The 19,378-nt window shown below is 43.3% G+C and overlaps 1 protein-coding gene and 1 long non-coding RNA gene across 7 annotated transcripts in view; one reads left to right on the top strand and one right to left on the bottom strand.

Annotated features, from left to right (window-relative positions):
* LOC116686215 (succinate--CoA ligase [ADP-forming] subunit beta, mitochondrial) overlaps nucleotides 1–19,378 on the top strand; it is an 83,086-nt gene that overhangs the window by 18,314 nt on the left and 45,394 nt on the right. Inside the window, exon 3 of one of the 2 annotated variants that reach the window (XM_032511194.1) lies at nucleotides 17,318–17,453. In XM_032511194.1, the coding sequence (XP_032367085.1) occupies nucleotides 17,372–17,453 (82 nt within the window). In that variant the 5' untranslated portion in view covers nucleotides 17,318–17,371. Of the gene's footprint in view, nucleotides 1–17,317; nucleotides 17,454–19,378 lie in introns of those variants that run through there. The other variant, XM_032511193.1, reaches the window with a different exon arrangement.
* Nucleotides 1–19,378, bottom strand: part of LOC116686216 (uncharacterized) — a 24,783-nt gene that overhangs the window by 3,353 nt on the left and 2,052 nt on the right. The window lies entirely within an intron of this gene.

Genomic DNA, 19,378 nt, shown 5'->3' with positions numbered 1-19,378 from the left:
ATTATTGTTATACTGTTACTGTTATATAATACCTCATAGGACACGGGAATCTGTGCAATTTCATTTCATACAGTGCAATATTTATTACATTAACCTTTCCATTACTGTGCAATATTTATTTACTTAATATTAGTACTTAATCAGGTGCAAGATATGGAAATACTGGAGTGCATACATTTTAAAAATCAGCGGCGCAGATGGTGACACCAGATAATAATCCTAATCGCAGATCTCTTTCCATACTCATACAGTTAAATCGCTGAAATCACAAAAGATCGCTACTACTAGCGCTAAATAATACACTGTGTCATAATTCACATAGCCCCTACCACCTAAGGATCGTAACAAGCCGTGAGAGGGGCCCATGAGCCAACGTCCTGGTCAGTCAACGGTCCGCGAGTACCGAGAGCGAATCGCCAAAGTTATTTTTCGCACTGATCTGACATTCTCCTGGATCCTGTTTGGACCATCCAAGTTTGTTGTGGAAGTTTCTAAAAATCTTGGTACAGTCAAGCAATGAGGGAAAATTGTTGGAGAGTTAGAGGGCGAGGTCTGTTGAACGAAACAGCCTGGCTCACACTGACAAGGTTTGTGCTTTGTTAGAAGGTTAATTGGTTTACTGGGCAGGAGGCAGGGAAAGACAAAACAGTTGCACAAACTGACACGTAGCGGGCGACAAGAATTGAGGCAATGCGTCTTGCACCGTTAAACACAGAGAGTCAGTTCCTAAACCTTAATATCCCCTCCGCCAAAACAGTCAAAGAAGCGTTGTTTGTGAAACAAGTCTATCTTATGTATAATACATGATCTTCCCAGTGCAGACGAGAAAAAAAGGGAAAAGAAAGAAAGGAGAAAACCGTTGGAGCGTTACGGTCCCTTTCGAATCTGCCTTTGGTGGCCAAGTGGCGTGGGGTTACTGGAAAGGTCTGAAAAATCTTATGACGAAAAAGAACAGTCTGGTCTAGTTGGATCAGCGAAATGGCCCTGACGGGGGAGCCTGGTGAGGCAGAACAACAATTGGTCTCCTGGCCAACAGACTGTTTTTGTGGGTTTCTGTTTGAATTACGACCTTAGGAACAATACAGAAGCCGGATGAACAGTGGGGTGTTCTCCTTCAGGGGGGGGAGCGCACAAGAACGCTGTCAAAGTCATCTACATCCAATAGAAAATCATTGTGACTAATTAGATTAGATCGACATAGGAACTCATGCTTAAAATTAGTTTGTAGTCGGCCCTTTCATAGTCTATAGCTTGACTTTTGGTGGACCTGAGTATTTGTTCTGGGCTAATGTTTTTGGCTAAGCGGTGAACTTTGCAAAGCAAACTACACTGTACTAATTGGAATACAGAAAAGTGCTTAACAAGAATCTTAAGCTGTTAAATCTTGTTTCGATCTTTGGCAGTGGTTTGTGTCCGCGGGTGGATCCTTATGGAAGACAGTGGACTACAACTCTAAGTCCATAAGAGACCGCGGGGTATTGTCTGTCAGGGATCCTCGCAGACAAGGATACCCACGGACCTGTCCATGCGCGAGTGGATGCTGGTGCACTGGCCCACCTGCCAAACAATGGCGGTGGAACGGCATCTGCCTGAATATTCGACATGGCACTTGTCATGCGGATGGAGAGGGTAAATTGTCGCAAGGTTATTGTATATTTTGGTCTATGTCGTTGAGTGTCAAACCCTCACCGACTTTTTCCTATAGTGGGGCCCAGCTTTAAATGCCCGTAGCTCTTTTTCTGTGATTTCTATTGTTATAATTTTTTTTTGTCTCTGGTGCGTCCAAGCACAGTAAACTTGGCAAATAAGACCATGTGTTGATGAGTAGAATCCATTTTCTGATGTCTCCTTCTTCATCTCCGGGGATTCATCGGACGTCTTCGCAGCCTCTGCACGGGGCTTTCTTACTCACTAAGGGATAGTGGGCGTACCCGTGTGCATTCAGCATAAAACAAGTTCTCAATGGCGACCACAGTGACACAACAAAGCCACGTGTTTACCAGAACTCAAAAGAACTACTGCCTAGATGCACCGGTTTGTGCGGGTATGGGTCCCAGAGTGTAAAAGCCCCGCGTCTATACAAGAATCCCCAGCATATCCTGCATTGGGACTGGGAAACCAAACTGAAAGAAGTAGTTAGCTGAGTGGTGATCTTACACGTGCGCGGCTATTGCGCGGAGTATTGCAGCTACAAACCAACGACGATATGCTCGAGTGAGGATGGTGCTGCACAATCTGTAGTCTAAGAAATATGTTGGTCATAAATCTCACGAATACTATAAGGCAAGTATACATAGTGAAAATGTACTCGGTACTAGTCTAAAGCAAAGACATGTAACAGCACATGGTAAACGCCGCCATCTGCAAACAATGTGTGATACACCCAAAAATATGGTGTTTAATTTGAAAATTCAAACCATGAAAGCCTAATTGTTTCAAACACTACGAATACAGTTTATGCACCTTAAAGTAAGCAGAATGAGGTACATTTAGGTGCAAGAAGATCCATGACGGGGTGGCCAAAAAGTAAATAACATCAACCGCATGTCTACTCCCGTACCCACTTTCTGCTGAAGCCAAACCACCGACTCCTCCCCCCTGAAGAGAATTAATGGCGTGTGCGGAGACAGATCGAGCGGGCTCGGTGCCCTGCGGCCGCTTAATTGTGCATCTTGACCAGGGAGGGGTGGAACCCCCCCCCCTGGCCCCTAATTATGGGAAAAAAAAATCTGCAGGAGCGAAAGAGGATTTTTGTCAGTACCCTACGGCTGTCGGTGCGCCAAAGCGAGCCGACTTGCTAGAATCGTGGTATTTCGTGAACTGGAAGCAAGGCTCAGTTGGGTTACAGCAATGTGACGTAAAAAGAGGAGTCGAGTTATCTGTAGTGTATAATACTACCTACGGTGCAGGCTTTTTTGAAAGAAGTCTTGTTCTTTTCAACCGACTTTTTGAAGCTTTAAGTCAGTAAACTTGTTCATCAAGGGAGTGTAGATATTCGGCAACAAGGACTTTTGGTTATTACAAGTCAAAAAGTGTCACTTAACAAATCGTCGTAAAATGTTTTCTTTGTAATGTGAGATAAAAATAACGCCCGGTGCCCAAGAACCGACAAAGTATAGTGGGGAAAGCCACAAGACCAACCATCTGTCCTCTACCTCAAAAATTAAACTCCGTATCTCTCAGACGTGCGCTGACGTGCCTCAGACCGACCACCTGGCAGGTCCCTCACTACCCGGGAGGGATGACGGCCATCCTCCCCAAATAGGCAAACACGATCGAAAACCTGAGACAGCCTCCGATGTCACAACCAGGCAGAGAAGAGGGGCGGACGTGGCAAGGCACTGGTGGCTCAACAATCAAGTGCCTCCACATCAGCAGCGACCAGACTGAAATGTGGTTGTTTGTGGGTGTGTGTGGATGTGTGGGTTGGGTTTGTGTTTTGTGTGTGTGTGTTTGTGGTGTGTGTGTGGGTGTGTATGTGTGTGTGTGTGTGTGTGTAGTAGTGTAGTGTGTGTGTTGGGGTGTTGTCAGCCAGAACCGAATACAAATGCGAAATGGCACTTAAATCTTGTGTGTACCAGAATGGGTTAGAAGTGTCTGGAATTCAATCAATCAGACATCAAAAAAGACCAACGGACTAAATAAATATTACAGGTGGCTCTAAGCATGTGGGTGATGTACTCTCGGATTACTTCGATAGTTCAACATATTTACAAACAAAAAAAAGGCTAGCTCGCCCCGCCTATCCTATCCCTCCGTTCTGGCACACACCCCCTCCCCCATTCCTTCTGTTGGTTATTGGCTGGAGACTGTGTAGAAGTCAATAAAACAACTCCTGTTAATTTTCACAAATAAATCACCCTAGCTCCACGGATCATAGCTCCTGCACTACACTTGAACAAGCCCGAGCTGTTGTCCGCCTGTACTGCGTTGAAGAAACTAACTGGTGTTTGGTGTGGTTCTACGGATTTCTGCGTTCCTGGACTTCAGCGTCGTCATGGCCGTGAGCCGGTCCGCAAACAGATCGGGGACCTGAGGACAACTGAGAGGGGGACCGACACACATCCTGTTGGGGGTTTCAACCCACCTCGCGACTTGAGCAACTTTAATTGAAGTTTGAGAATTGACGTTTTGAAACCAAAATAAGTGGCTTTTAAAAACTTATGTGATGTTGTTTTCCTGTCAGCCGGTAGGTTCTATGTTAATGTGAGTTAAATAACAAACGACAATGCGGTTTTTCAGCCGAGTACATAAGGCTTGTGCATATTTTGTAAATAAGATTATTTGGAATGAAACTGTGTTTGGGTTACCGTGTGTTTTTAGGGGCGGCAAAACACAAATGATTGTTGGGGATAAGCCACCTCACAAACGGCGCCCATTGTGTCGTTCGTATCAATGATGTCATTTGGGCCGCACCCCTCGACTTCTTTTGTTGCCTCTACTGCGTGACAACGTACTCACAAAAAATGGTGGACTACGTTGCTTGTGTTCCTCTGGAGAAGTATGAGCTACTAGGCAAACTGATACCGTCTCTTTATACATCAGAAATAGATAATAGGCAATGGCCAATCACAGCAGTGCTGCATCGGGCGCATGTTGCCTTGAGCTAATTACCAATTAGTACCAAATTGTGTACTATTCCGTTAAAATATGACAGTATGCAGTAATGGATCAGTATGATGTCATGTGCTGACTCATAATATTCATGAATGGTCACAGGTCTGCTGAGAACCAGGCTCTCAGTGCGCAGATGTGAGCAATCAGTCACAGATCTTTACACATTTTATATGTATATTTACGCTATTTATTGAATATTCAATCATGCCCACAGGCCAGAATTGCATTACATGCCAGGGCACATTCATTCAACAAATGGAATATTGTCAGTGGTGCTAGTCTTGGACCAGCGCCCTTGGGGTATGGCGTGAACTGTGTATCTCTCCAGCTACCAATCATCGTCCGTATTGGGACTTGAACCGGGCGACCTCGGTTTCCCGACCAACTTCTATAGACTGATACTGCCACACACCTTAACGGGTGAACTATCCAATGAGAACGTGCCCAAATGGAGCACGTCTCTTGCAGGCTTTCTATTAACACGCTAGAAATGGCTTGACAATAAGGTAACCAGTGGTAACGCAAGTCGTCCAACTGTTCCTGTAGAACCTCACATTACCCACAAGTCATAAGCTATACATGGGCAGACCTTTTAAGATAATTTAGTGGCCACCACTGTGAACATTTTTTAAGCTTGTTTTAAAACCTGTTACGTCACTGACCCAAATAGGGTTCAGTCGTTTGTTTGGATAAACACTCATATTCCAAGTTGTTTTCAGTTAATGGTAAAAGTTAATGTATTGTGTTAATTTAGGTGAAAGGCCAGAGAGGCTATATTATATTTAGTGTGTCAGGCCATGACATTGCTGCCTTCACACATCTACGTAACAATATCATGCCAATGATTGTCGTTTTTTTTTGTTGTAAAAAGGAAGAGCAAAGATGGTTTTATCATGTTTCACAACATGTCTGGAATGCGTGTTCCGTTTGTGGAATAAACCATGTCTGTAACGGTATTGTCCAGACGGTTAATGGCTCATTGGATATACGAATAATTTCGACAGCACGATAGATGGCACCTGGAAGCCGACTTGGCAAGTCCCAACGCAGCCGTTTAATCACACTACGTGACGGAAGAGGAGACATGGCGACGTCCTATTCTCAGCCGTTGAGCGGCTATCCTTAAGGAATTCAGGGTCTAGAAACACTATCAGCTGCAGCTTCCAAGGGTGTGTGTCGCCAGGTGAAGCGAAGTCCCCGAGTCTCCGGAGCGGGTTTCTGACAATGCGCTGTCCTTCCTTAAAGACTACAATTTCCCCCAAAAACCGACAGGGTCAAATCGAAATTAAGCAAGAACATTTCGTGGGGTTCCCGGTATGTTTTTACAACACCTAACTAGCGCTGGAGCAACACGTTCGGCTGTCAAATGAACGGGATCCAGAAATCAGAATACTACATAATTAATCGTATTTTGTTAACCTCCGCTGTGTTGTGTACTCTGCGCGCGTGTTAAAAGTGTTATGGAGGTGAAGTTCGCATGTATGCGCATGCAGCATTTGCCCCGCGTGCTCTTGTGGAAAGTTAAAAGGCTTGTTCGAGATGAACTGGCGGTCGCCGGTAAGCAGTAACGAATCGAGCGGCAGCGGTGGGACAAAAAGCTGCGGTAATAGTCGGGACAGTTGTCCAGCGATCCAGCTCCTTCGGCTGGAAAGGCGGTGACACAACACTTTGGTGCGATTCCGATTAATAAATAGATCAGACCCACTATACCAGCTGGTACAGTCTCCTTGTTTTAAATTATGACAGAGTAACGCGCAAAGGTTCTAATGCGAGCTGTTGCTGATTTTATAAACAACAACTGTGATGATCCGTGATCTGATCAGTATTTAGTCTCTCTGCTTCTAAATCTAACAAGCACCAAGAATAATCTGTACATCGCTATTCAAGTTGTCCTCTCAGACAAATCGGCACATTCCAGCCTTCCTGAAGCACCATCCCAGATCACGACGATCCTCCACAAATTTAAACAGGGGGCCAGACACTGGCTTGAGCCTCTCAGGCATCCGTCAACCCTTAGAGACAAGGTGTGTGCAAAGCTGGAAATGGTGACTCATTCACAGAAGATGACTTACTTCCAGTGTCTATAGGGTTCAATCCTTATGGGTTCTTTGCAAACTTTAGCCTGGCTGGTACTTTGCTTTCATGATGAAGGCGCTTTTTCTTTGGCTTGCACGACTTCAGCTGCTTTAGAGAGCCTGTTTCGCACATTCTTGCTGGCACTTCACCCAGTTGCTGGCTTGTCCATTCTTTTTGTAATCACTGAATGTCATTGTAAGCTTGTTTTATTGAGTGACATGTGAATGAGTCCCCCCCGGCGGGTTCATCCCGGTCAGTGGGACAAAAGTGTTTGCCTTTGCCAGCGGTAGCGTTGTTGGTCCCATGTCTTGTTCTGACCTATTTGTCTTACTGAAAACTGGCCGTACTTTTGAAAAGTTAGGATGGAGCACGGACGCTCACTGTCACCCTTTCTGCCAGATCAAAGCCAGAATTGAAACCCTTCTTTTCCCACTCAAACTTTCTTTTTAACTCTTTGAGGATGGTCACTTTTCCCTTTTTTGTTTAAGTTACCTGTGTGGGTACGTAGCCCTGTTTTTTGCCATCCAGATGAACCCATTGCAAAGGATAGGAACCAGGAGCAGTGGCCTTTTATACTTTCCTCGGTAAAATAAGAGTTTGGATCATGACTCATTAAGTGATGCACTTCAATCACACTCATTAAGTAGATTTTATTTTTTTTTTGTTTTTTTGAAGGTGGTTCCTGTGTTGGAATGTTACACAACACCGAGTAGAATGGCTGCCATACAGTAGAGACACGAAGTTAGACAAAAACGGAATGGTCTCTTAATTTTTTCAAGCTGTAGATATTATTTTTTATTGGCTAGTAAAGGACGAGAAACTGCAAAATGTATATTGGCCCGCCAAGTATACCGTCGGGCTCTGTAACGATATAAATTAAGTGATCAATAATCAGATATTAGTGTTCTAAAGTATTCCTCTAAAATACAACAAAGCCTACTGGTTGGACGTAAACCACAATGAAGAACAGTATTTTCCATTTTTATACTGAACAATGCACGGTGAGAAATAAAAGGCCAGCGCTAAAAACGGCACACGTTGAACATTTTTACATTTCAACAAGTGCCGCTCGTTTTCCCTGCACATTATTTCTCAACTAACGCAAAGCGTCTTCTTTCCAATCTTTTGCAGCCTTGTCATGATTTACTCTGTACTTTCCAGATTGTGATTTCTGACTGTGTGTGACGAAAACACTCACAACTGTCTTGGTTTATTTCTTCATGATCTTCTCTTCATACTTCAACCTTCTTGTGCTACTCGGTCTAGTCCCGTTTGTTTCAAAGTTTTATATCCCAGAAATTTGGGTTGTGACCGGGTGTGACTTGGTGGTATGAGCAGGGCACCATTACTTGAGGTTATAGCCTCGATGAGAGGTCCAGGTTTCGAGTCCGACCTAGCTATTCCCTGCATGTCTTTCCCCTCTCTCCCCCTTTCTCACTAGCTGGTCCTATTCAAAATAAAGGCAAATAGCCCAAACAATAATCTAACGTGATGGTTCCTGCAAAGCTCTTCACAAGCAAATAAATGATCAGTCACACCTTTCATTGAATGAACTTGAAAATGTGTAAAGAAATGTCAAAAAAAGCTTGCCAAATTACAAGGAAAATTAGTATTATAAATTTATTGCTCACCTGAAAGCTCCCTTGTTAGAGCGGTGGCCGTCATATAGGAGTCTACACCCCGCCCCAGCGGGACGCGTTTGCTTCCAACGTGGCGGTCCTTTTTTGTTTTTATCTCTACTATAGCAATTTACTACTATGATACTCACTTTATGCTACAGCTCCCGTCCCCAGAAACTCGTAAAAACCCACAATATCCGTGGGACGGCAGGCAGATAGTAGACTGGAGATGTTTTTACAGTGTGTTCAGGGGTACAGGCACGCTAGCAGATAGTGAGGAGATGTTTTTACAGTGTGTTTGGGACAGGCAGTAGCAGATAGGGAGGAGGTTTTAGCTAAAACATGCGTGACAATACTAGGCACCTTTAATGAACATGTTATTATCACACTTTATCAAGATATTTTCCCTACGGCGGCCTGACCCATTATTTCCCAACAACATCCTTTGTTATGTAGTTGTTTGAAAAATTCCGGTTCTGGACTAAAGCCGACAGATATGAAGGATTTCAAGGCCGATACGACTAGTTGATATTATACAACGGCTATGCAATATAGGCGTTTTATCATTATATTTTGTTAAATAACGAAAGGCCTACGAAACAACAGATTACCCTAACACGTAGTTGTTTTAGTTTTCCATGAGTCCACTCATAAAATATTGATGGTGGACAGGACTATGACAACACATCAAACAGGGACTGTAGAGGTCTCTGTTTCGGCCTGGAAGCCTATTCGCACGCATCGAAATTTGTCAGTATATAATGATCTGAAAAAAATGCCGCATACCAATATACTGTGCCTATGCTCGAAAATCGCCCCGGAGACTATCGATCGGGCTTTATTGTGACGGCCGACTCCTAGTTTTATTAACTGCGCAGGTAATTACACATTGTGGTGTCTGTGACTGACGGTTTCTCCTGCCTGCTGATCTCAGGTCCTGGCTGCTCTCCGGTTCGTCGGAGGCCATGTGTTCCCAGCAGCTACACAGCAGAGAGCCTCTCCCTGCACGAGCTATATGAGCATGGGCTGCGGACAGAGGCTCGGCATCGCCGGTGCACGCCGGTCATGAGTGCCCCGTCGGAGGAGGCCACTCCCGTGCAGCCGATCGGTGAGTTCCACGCAGCGGGACTGAGCGCAGTCTGATCAAAATAACAATTAGTATCAAACCCAGAACAGTGTTCCCACTCAAGATTAGTAAAGCAATTGTTGGCGGGGGGGAGAGTCATAAAATGCATTTGCGATATTTGTGACGTCCTAACGTCAGTTTGCGTAAAGCTTAGTGGTTTACGTCCGACAATGTAAAAACTTTTTGCCAATCATCCCAAATTCAATACAGGAATTATTTATCTATATTGCTTTATCTTATATGTACTCAGGTTAGCCAACTTTGAAGTAAAAACATATTCTAAAAATGAGGAAAAAATTGAGAAAATTCATTCAATTTTGTTATAGTATCAATTCTAACAAGAGTCGTCTCGAGACACTTTACAGAAGAGATGTCAATCCCCCACTCCATATTTACAGAAGAGTAGTATAGACCCATCACGCTCCTAGATTTACAGATAGAGTAGGTCTAGACACTGTAATAATTTTCAGAATGACCAAACATTCTGTAGCTTTCCATCAAAGTAGAAACGGGACAGACCCAGGTTCTTGGTAGAGGAGCTTAGGGCTGGTGGGTTTGAAAAAGGAGTGGCAATAACCAGTCACAGAAAAGATAATGGTAGGATTTACTAGAAATAGTTAGTTTGTAGAGTTCATGGAGTAGCAGGACGCCCTGCAGAGCGAGTTTATTTAAGGAACGGAATTAATGAAGTTGTTGGGAAATGTTAGGTTCAAACCCTCAAGGTCAAAAATACACCCAACCCCTGACTGTCTTTTGTGCTTTGGCGAAGGGATGAGTACTGAAGTCATTCGCAGTCTTCCCACAGGACTCACCCCTGCCTGGCTTTTTATTGACTGGGTGTAGACTAAAGTGTCTTTACAGATGGGTGTAGACATAAAAGTTATTTACAATGTTATACTAAGATTTCTTTGCTTCACCATTGGTTGAGCTGGCTGGCTGGTTATTAGGCAAGTGTTAGAATTTAATATGTTCACCAAGGTTATAGATGAACCCAAATGTTCGTAACAAAGTCACAGCGGCAAGTTCTTATCTAAACTCTGCAAGCTCGACACTCCGTGTCTAGCGGGCTACGTCGTCAAAGCTTTCACCATATTAAGGTTGTCAATATTCACAATGATAAACTATTTTCACATATCAATTTGTACATTCCCACAACACGTTCTTAAATTTGCGTAGTATATATATTTATTTTAGATAGTCAGGTCGTACGAATTCAAAGTTATTAGGCCAATGGTTGAGATAAGAAGATTCTGCGAATACTATGTAATATTCATTTCAATGTCATAGTCAACATGGTTGAAGTGTGGTTAAAACAGTGTCGTGCCTTATGCACACTCTGATATAAGAAGTCTCAACGAAGGCTGGCGTGCCCGCGGCCAGGCTAGTGCTTAGTTCTGAGTGACAAACCAGAGTTTTCTGACCCTTTGTGAGTTTAGTTTTGTATGTGGCCAGACACACACTCAGTCTAACATACGCTGCCTCCTGCGTCTTGGTATCAGTATCACAACGGCGTAGCTACATGAATTGCAGATAGTACGAAGTGCACACAAGTACTAGCTTTACGGGGCTTTTACGTGATTTCCAGCTCATTGTATATCTGTCCGCTGCAATTTACGCGCTTCATAGCGTCTTTCAGAGAAACAGGCGTAATGCCCCTGTACCTACTAACAAAACTACAAAATCGTGACAAAGGAAAAAAAAGGTCGGCTACGTTGGAGTCTTTTTAGTTTGAGGTTCCTTGTAGACAACAGAGGTTAGAAACAACACGAGAGAGACCATAGATAGAACTGGCCAAACAGATTTACATTTGACTAATAGTTCAGTGTCTGTGACTTGGCTGTCTAGCTTTACACGTTTTAGAAAAACAGGAAAAACTCTACGTTACAGAGCAGGCTCACGTAGTGCCAAGCTACCAAGATGATAATTGCCCGACAATCGCAATTGATCTGTCTTTCGGGTACAAAGATTGGTGGTGAAAGCTCAGGTGCTGGCTGGGGGCCGAGGAAGGAACGTTTGAAGGCGGAGCTGAAGGGCGGAGTGAGGATCGTCTACTCGTAAGTGCTGCTACATCCACGACTTCCACGTCCTGTAGATTTACAGTTGTGCGACAAAAGCGGCTGTGCATGTCCGTGCCCTGTCCTCTGTCTCTGTGTTTTGGTGCTACTACCCTGCGTCTGATTTCGTGAGACTATGGTTACCTGCCTCCTCAGTTCAGATACAGATTAGGGGACCACTAAAGTCTACTAAAGCTGATATAAGACTAAATAAAAGACCTTCATATACAGTATGTGGGACCCTAAAGGTCATATAAAAACTTCAGATACAGATATTAGGGACCACTAAGGTCTATATAAAGCAGACGTCAGATACAGTATTAGGGGCACACTAGTCTATATAAAAGCGACTTCATACAGCATATTGGGACCACTTAAGGTCTATATAAAAGAGGACTTCAGCACGTATTAGGGGACACACTAAGGTCTATAAAAAGAGACTTCAGAATACAGGTATTAGGGGACCACTAAGGTTATATAAAAGAGACTTCAGTACACGTATGTAGGGGACCACTAAGTGTTATAAAGAGACTTTCATTCAGACACAGTATTGGGACCAACTGGTCTATAAAAGAGACTTCAGAAGCATATTAGGGACCACTAAGCGTCTATCATACAAGAGACTTCAGAACTATGACAAGTGATTAAGAGATCGAGATAGGCCACTACACGGGTCTATATAAAACGACTTCAGAGTACAGTATTAGGGGACCAACTGAAGGGCTATATAAAAAGACGATGTCAAGATGACATATAGGGGAACCCTAGAAGTCCACTATAAAGAGACTTCAGCTACGGTATGGGACCCCTAAGTCTATATAAAAGAATTTTTTCTTGGTTACAAGTGATATGTATTCGGTCATGGGTCTCCTCTGCATCAGATACTTCTGTCTTCTTCCTGTTCTCTCACGGCCAGAGGTAGGCCCGGGCATGCTCCTCACATATTGGTCGAAAGCGTACACCAATCAAACCGGGAGGGGGTCATCTAACACAGGTGTCATCTGCGAGCGCAGGTACCCTCGCAGAGACTAGCTCTTCGCATCATTGGAGAGTGCTTACCAGGTGAGGGGACGCAGTCACACACCTGATCTTAATGAATGATAACTAAAAGACCTTCTCTCAGACTCTAATGCTGTAGTCAGACTTATCTTTAAATCCTGTAAAGATACTGAAGAGTTTGAATATGGTGAAAACAGATAGTATTTATTTTCTTTTCAGTGGTACAATTATTTAAATGGGTTGAACTGTTAAAAGGGAAAACATGGTAGTTGTAAAGTGTTGGTTTCGTTATACGGGCGTCCCGCCATGTTGGAATCCACAATCTTGCGGCAACTAGCATGATAAACTACTCATGGCTAACTACACTAACAAGCGAAGACATAGCAACAGCATACAAGAGTCCTGAGCAGCGTGACATATGCTGAGGAAACGGAAACCAGAATGTCTGTGGGAGGTGGGCCGTCGGGGAAGGTGGGTGGGGGTTACTTCTTTCCCCTGTGCACTGTACAGGGCTAAGGCGCTGGGGTACACCAAATGTTCCACAGCTAAATTAGCTGCCTTAAACGGGCCTGCCTCCGACTATTTGGAGAGCTGTGCTTTTGATACAACAGCGTCATGCGTGGAGGGTTAGTCCAACAGACTGAAACCTGAGGCTTCCCGTCTCAGGCATGTTTGATGCTGCAAACAGCTGCTATTCCAGACAAAAATCTGTCAACTCTGCACCGTGCTTAAAGTAAAGGTACTGCAAAATTCGTAATCCTCTGTGCATTCTAGGTCAAACGGGGATACCTATGGGCCGTAAAAAGCACATCCTTGGATTAGATACGTCCAATACATTTTTCCGATTTATCGTGCCTCATTTTCTTAACAACCGAACCTTAACCATGTTTTTCTATTTCTCTAAATCACCAATATATAAGCAGTCATTTTCCTAAATGGCTAATGTGCTTGGATACAATAAATGAGGTGATGCAAGTAGGCTACGCCCGCACGCACGACACGCAGCACGCACGCACGCACGTCACGCACGCCACACCACACTCACCCACACAAACAACAAAACAAACACCACAACACACACCACACCACACACACACACACACAAACAGCATTGCAATCATGCACCTGAGAAGTGGACGAACAGAATCGTCCCCAATCAGACACAGGCCCTGCCCCACAGGCTCAAATGCGTAACCCGTGCAATAAAACTGATCATTTTCGTGTGTATATAATATGATCGGCAACCGGTTGCCTTTTGACATTGTCAGGTACCTACCATGCGTGACGTCATTGATAGTGTCAGCGTTCTAAATAATAACAGTTTTTGTGTGCTTAAAAAACAACGATATATTGATTTTTTAATTAAACTTTTGTGTAATCATTTTATCATAATCAACGAAGTGTATCACACATTTATTCTTTTCAGTTCAGTTCATCTGTAAGGAGTGTGCGCTCTTGGTTCGTCTCTGTCCCCTGCTGTCGCACGTGTGTGTGTGTGTGTGTGTGTGTTGTGCTTGGTGTTGTGGTGTGGTGTGGGTGTGGTGTGTCTCTGCTATCTGTGCCGGGAGTGTCATAGCTTGTGTGTCGGCTGTTGGTCTGTGTTGGTGCGTGCGGGTTTTGTGTGCGACTGTCGTGTTAGTGGGTGTCTGTGGTGTACACGTGAGTGTGTCTGTGTATATGTGTGCGTGTGTGTCTGTGTGTCTGGTCTTTGCGTGTGTTTGTGCGTGCAGCACGTGTTGTGAGAGGTTTGACAGATGGTTGGTTCACCATAGAGGAGTTTTAATGTGTATCTTTTGATGTTGTAGCAGACAACAAATAGCATGTCTGTGTGAACCAAAGTTATTTTTTGGGTAATTTAAAAATAACTAAATCCAGCTTGAATGGTTCGAACAAGTGGTGTTTACTGCTGCAGCTGTTAAGTAGCAAATGATTTTGTGTTCTTAAATGGACACGAGAGGTTAACCACTAACTAAGGAACGTAACGTATGTTTGCTGAATCTCACACTAGAGCAGACACAGGCAATAAAGAAGAAAGTAAATGGCTGTTCAGCACAGGTGACCGTGGTAATGCTCTTTGTTTCGTTGTGTAAAATATACTACATGTTTTTAAGAGTGTAAAGAGGTTATGACCCCCCCCCCCCCCCCCCAACGCTGGTCAAAGTTCTTATGCAGCTGGTAAGAATGGTTATTGTTGATGCAGAAGATAAGGCGTGAAAGATTGTTTAAAACGTTGTTTGTCCTCCCAGGTCAAACTGTAACGGTTTTTCAACACTTTTTTTGACCGGGGTTTTAGATACTTTGTTAATCACTTTTTGATGCTTTTTTGTTCCCATTTCTCATTTTTGTAACCACTACATCAGCGTTTATAATGGTACACATCACACACAATATATGCCACTACATTTTAACAGTTTTCTTTTTCAAATGCAGGTCAACGAACCTCCTTTTTATAAAAATTATATCTTTTTTTTGGGTCTTTCTGTCAACGTGTTTGGTGGGGAATAAAAACACCCAATTCACAAAGGGGATGAACTGATCCCCAAGGTTATATGGAACCTCCTGTATATATGACAATTGGATGAACGATCCAATTCTCAAGTAGAAACCTTTTACATACGGTTAACTTTTAGTTAAAGGAGACCCTGCTAACATAATCCTTCTGCTTTAGTTTAAATTGGGTGTGGTGGGTGTGTGGGAATGTGAAAATGAACTGCTACCTCGCTGTCACTTGCGATTGAATATGGATTTTTTTGACACACCCCATTCCAGTAGCTTCTCTTGGTGGATTGTTGTGTTTGTATAAGAACATCACAGAGTACGTCTGGACCTTCTTCATGAAAAAGCGCAATGGATAACTGTGTGTTTTGATTTACGCAAAGAAATAAAATTGAAAATGAATACCACAAGATTATTGCAAGAGGTGTGGCTTAGGCTGGCCATGAATTAAGGCCACTCTAAAATGTGCATTTGAACTTGGGTGTTGTCTTCTTCTTTTGCTATGGGTCGCAAAATTTGAAACTTTGGTTTTCACCTTTTTTAGTCATCTTTCCAAAACCTGAGCTTTCCCCCGTTTTTTTTTGTCATTTTTTTCTGCGCCTTTGACATTTTTGTAGGTTTTTTTCCCCCCATGTTTTTTAAGCTTTTGGACATTTTTAGGTTTCCATTTGTTTAGTCTTCTTTATAAAAAAAGGTTTTTTGAATGCGATAAAAATTTAAAAGTGGGCTGTTATTGTTTTACGGATGCGCGTTGGTGGAACAGTCTGCGTTATTATTAGTATATTCTATGCTGATAATTTGTCTTACGGTTTTTGGTCCCTTTTTAAACCACTTTTTCAAGTGTTTGTCACTTTTTTGGATGGTTGACGCTAACTTCTACTTTAGTTTGACAGTTATTTTTTGGAATTATCGTCACTCAAACCTAAGTTTAGACGTAATACCATACTGTTTGGTTAAAAAGCGAAATAGCGGAATGTATGTAGGCTAAAAATTAAAAATGTAGCTGTGGATACATCGACTGGACATATGTCAACTTTACTCATACTATTCGAAACCACTATCAATTGAAGTAAGACACCGCAAAATTAATGAAAGTAGATAACACACAAAAAATGTATGTATGTGTGTTGTGTACATACATTTACACAACGTTCATGAATTCGGATGCAGGGCACCTGTTAAAGTATAGTATTAGTAAAATAACGTTTCCTTAGAGGCCAGGGAGTACACTAACGGAAGCTTTTTCGACACTTTATAATATGCCATTAAGGACAACTGCCAATCTTTTATTACATATTAAAGCCTATACTATTTAAGCATTTGCACATTTTTGTTTCAACTTGTACATATGTCAAATATGTTTTCTTGTATTTTTTTCCTATTATTTAATGTAACTGTATCTAGTCTTTCATTATATCTAATTCTGTGTGGTGTGACGGATTATCAAATTTGACAAACTTGTGAGCAATTTTCCATTTTTATTGTGATCGAAAAACTATCTATCTATCTAGACGTCTATCCTGTTCTGTATCATAAACAGCATGTAGGGACGGACGTCGTCAGCTTCAATCTAGCAAGAATCAAACTCTTAAACCTCCAACCAAGGATCAAAATATAAGATGTTTGGGTGGTGATGGCGAGTGGATAGACACATGCCTTTGGGGGTGGGGAGACCTGTGTTCATTCCAATGGCAAGAACTCATCCAAGGTGTCACTGAGCAAGAACGTTACCCTTAGTTGACTCAGCCGCGTGCGGCCTCTGCCATAATTAGCCCATTGTAGTGCTTGAATAAAAGCATCAGCGACATTGACCGTAATAATGGAAAGAGAGATTTTCTAATTCAAAGAGTTCACTTCTCTTGTGTCCCTCAGGGCCCGTGTTGCTCGGCAGCATCGCAGGGCGGCGTGAATATTGTAGATGTTGCACATGAAAGTCAGAAGCATTGTGAAAGAGGCCCCTCGCATTGTGGAGGAGCCTTAAGATGGAGCAGGCTGTCAATATACTCAATAGAGATGTACTTCTCAAGGGATCTGTGGTGTTGTGATACACAAAGCCACGAGTATGTGTTGTCTCCAGCGGTTTCTACAAGGTATGGACCGTTTCATTCAACCTGGACCCTATGTTCTATGTTCCTAAGTGACTGATGGGAACACACAAACAGACAGACACCACGCACACAGACGCACACACTTTCGTAGTTCGAGCACTATACAGCTCCCGTTCCGAGAATCGATTCAAGAAATAAACAATACACTCAACATTTAATTTTTTTTCAAATGATTAATAATTGATAAATCCTTTGGTGTTTTTTTTTTTTTTTTTTCTGTAGGTTGCTCAGAATATGGGTTCCCGACGGCGCTGGTGAACGAGGCAGCGGAGAACCATGGTCAACTTGTACAACCTGTCACAAGCTACGAAGCCGCCATGGTCGAGCTCAACCCCATGTGGAAGACTCCCTGGCATTGGTACACACACACACATAAACACACACAACACATACACCCCACAACTCTCATTAGGGTGGGAATATGGACAAAAAAAACCTAGATATTTTTTTTAACAATAACGTAATTAAGGAGTATCCTTAACACTGTGTTTAACATGTCTGAGGGCCAGATCAAACGACAATTGCAAATGTAGCATTGATTAGGGCTGGGCAACCTCAGGAAGCCATGCTGTGAATTTTACTTTCAATTACATCACATTTACAAGAACATCACTTCACCGGGTAATCAGCGCCTTTCTACGCCCACTATACCTATAAACTGCGCTGTAGCAAAGTGTTAGTACTGAGCTCTGATGCATTACCTGCGTATGTACGCTACAAGGTCTATGTAACATGCAGTACTAGCAGGCCTAGGTAACATCTATGCATCCTAGTAACATGCATTCTGGCAGCTAGGTAACATGCCTATTTAACCTCAGGAACTGCACTAGTACCATGCATACCAGGATCTTAAGCATGTCACTTAACTGGAATGCATCTACTGATCCACATGCCTATATACCTGCGGCCAGGTAGACATGCATATGAGGCCTAGTAATATTCGAAGGCCTAGGTGACATACATTTTACCTGCAGGCCTCGGTAACATGCTTACATCAGGCCTAGGTGACTACATTACACTGACAGGCCAGGTAAATACATTAACTATAGCCTAGTAACCAATGCATTCCCTGAGGGTTAGGTAACATGATACCTGCAGGGCCTAGGTAGCATGCATACCTGCAGAGCCTAGGTGACCATACATTACTGCAGGCCTAGGTACAGCATTCATTCCTGACGTCATAGGTCCCTGCATCCGGCTAGTGACATACAGCCTCTCACAGGGAGACGAGGCAGCTACGAGAGGAGATTCCTGAACTTGGCAGCTTTGTGTCGGTAGAAACCTGTCGTCTGAACACCAAGGGTAAAACCAAGGAGATCATCGCGACTCAGGAAGAAGTAGCACCGACCTAGCCCCCACTGTACATACAACGCGGTGTGTGGAGAGGTTCCAAGCCTTCCGGGTTCCTTGGTGTCCTCATCTCAGCTGACAGCTCCTGGTCAGCCAACTCACAGCGGTCCCATCAGAGATGCCCAGCAGGATAACTTCCTGATGGTTCCTCAGAAGTAAGCGACCTGGACTCCACTTGCTGTCTGACCTTATACGCTCACCTCGAGGCATCGAGAGCCTGCTGAGTATGCACTACACTATGGTACGTGCAGCTGCACCGTGCAGAAGGAGAGGCTGCAGGGTTGTAAGCGTCCGGCACAGAAGATCACCGGCTGCCTCTCCCCTCCTGCTGTGCTATCTACCCCTCCCGCGTCCCAGCAAGCAGGATAAATCATCAAGGACACTCCCACCCGGATCTGATCTGTTTGACTGTTGCCCTCAGGAAGGACGCTACAGGTGCATCAGACACTACCAACAGACTCAAGAACAAGTTTCTTCCTGAAGGTCCATAACAACCCTGAACTCACCCTGAACTCACATATGCACTGACTCCACTCAAAGCCCCCCCCGGCCCCGGACTGTCCTTCTTCATCGTCCGACTGTGCAATTATTATTGTTATACGTTTACTGTTTATAAACCTCATAGGACACGGGATCGTGCATTTCACTTCATACAGTGCAATATTATTACATTACCCTTCCCATTACTGTGCATATGGTTATTTACTGAATATTAGTACCATCATTTCATTCCATCACTGTGCAAAATTATTATGATGTGTTAAAATTACCTACTAGCTTATTCAAGCTGATTTATATAGTATACTTGACAGTCACATACACTTATATCTTTGAACTTTATATTTTTGATATTCATACTGTTATTCTATAGTTTTTGTGTCACCTGCAAACGGATTTGCTTTAAATCTCGTTGCACAATTAATATCCGTGTCT

This window comes from Etheostoma spectabile, unplaced genomic scaffold, assembly GCF_008692095.1.
Source record: "Etheostoma spectabile isolate EspeVRDwgs_2016 unplaced genomic scaffold, UIUC_Espe_1.0 scaffold333, whole genome shotgun sequence".
NCBI classification, from domain to species: domain Eukaryota; kingdom Metazoa; phylum Chordata; class Actinopteri; order Perciformes; family Percidae; genus Etheostoma; species Etheostoma spectabile.
Note: the sequence above shows the minus strand (reverse complement) of the source record. Positions and strands in the feature narration are given on the sequence as shown.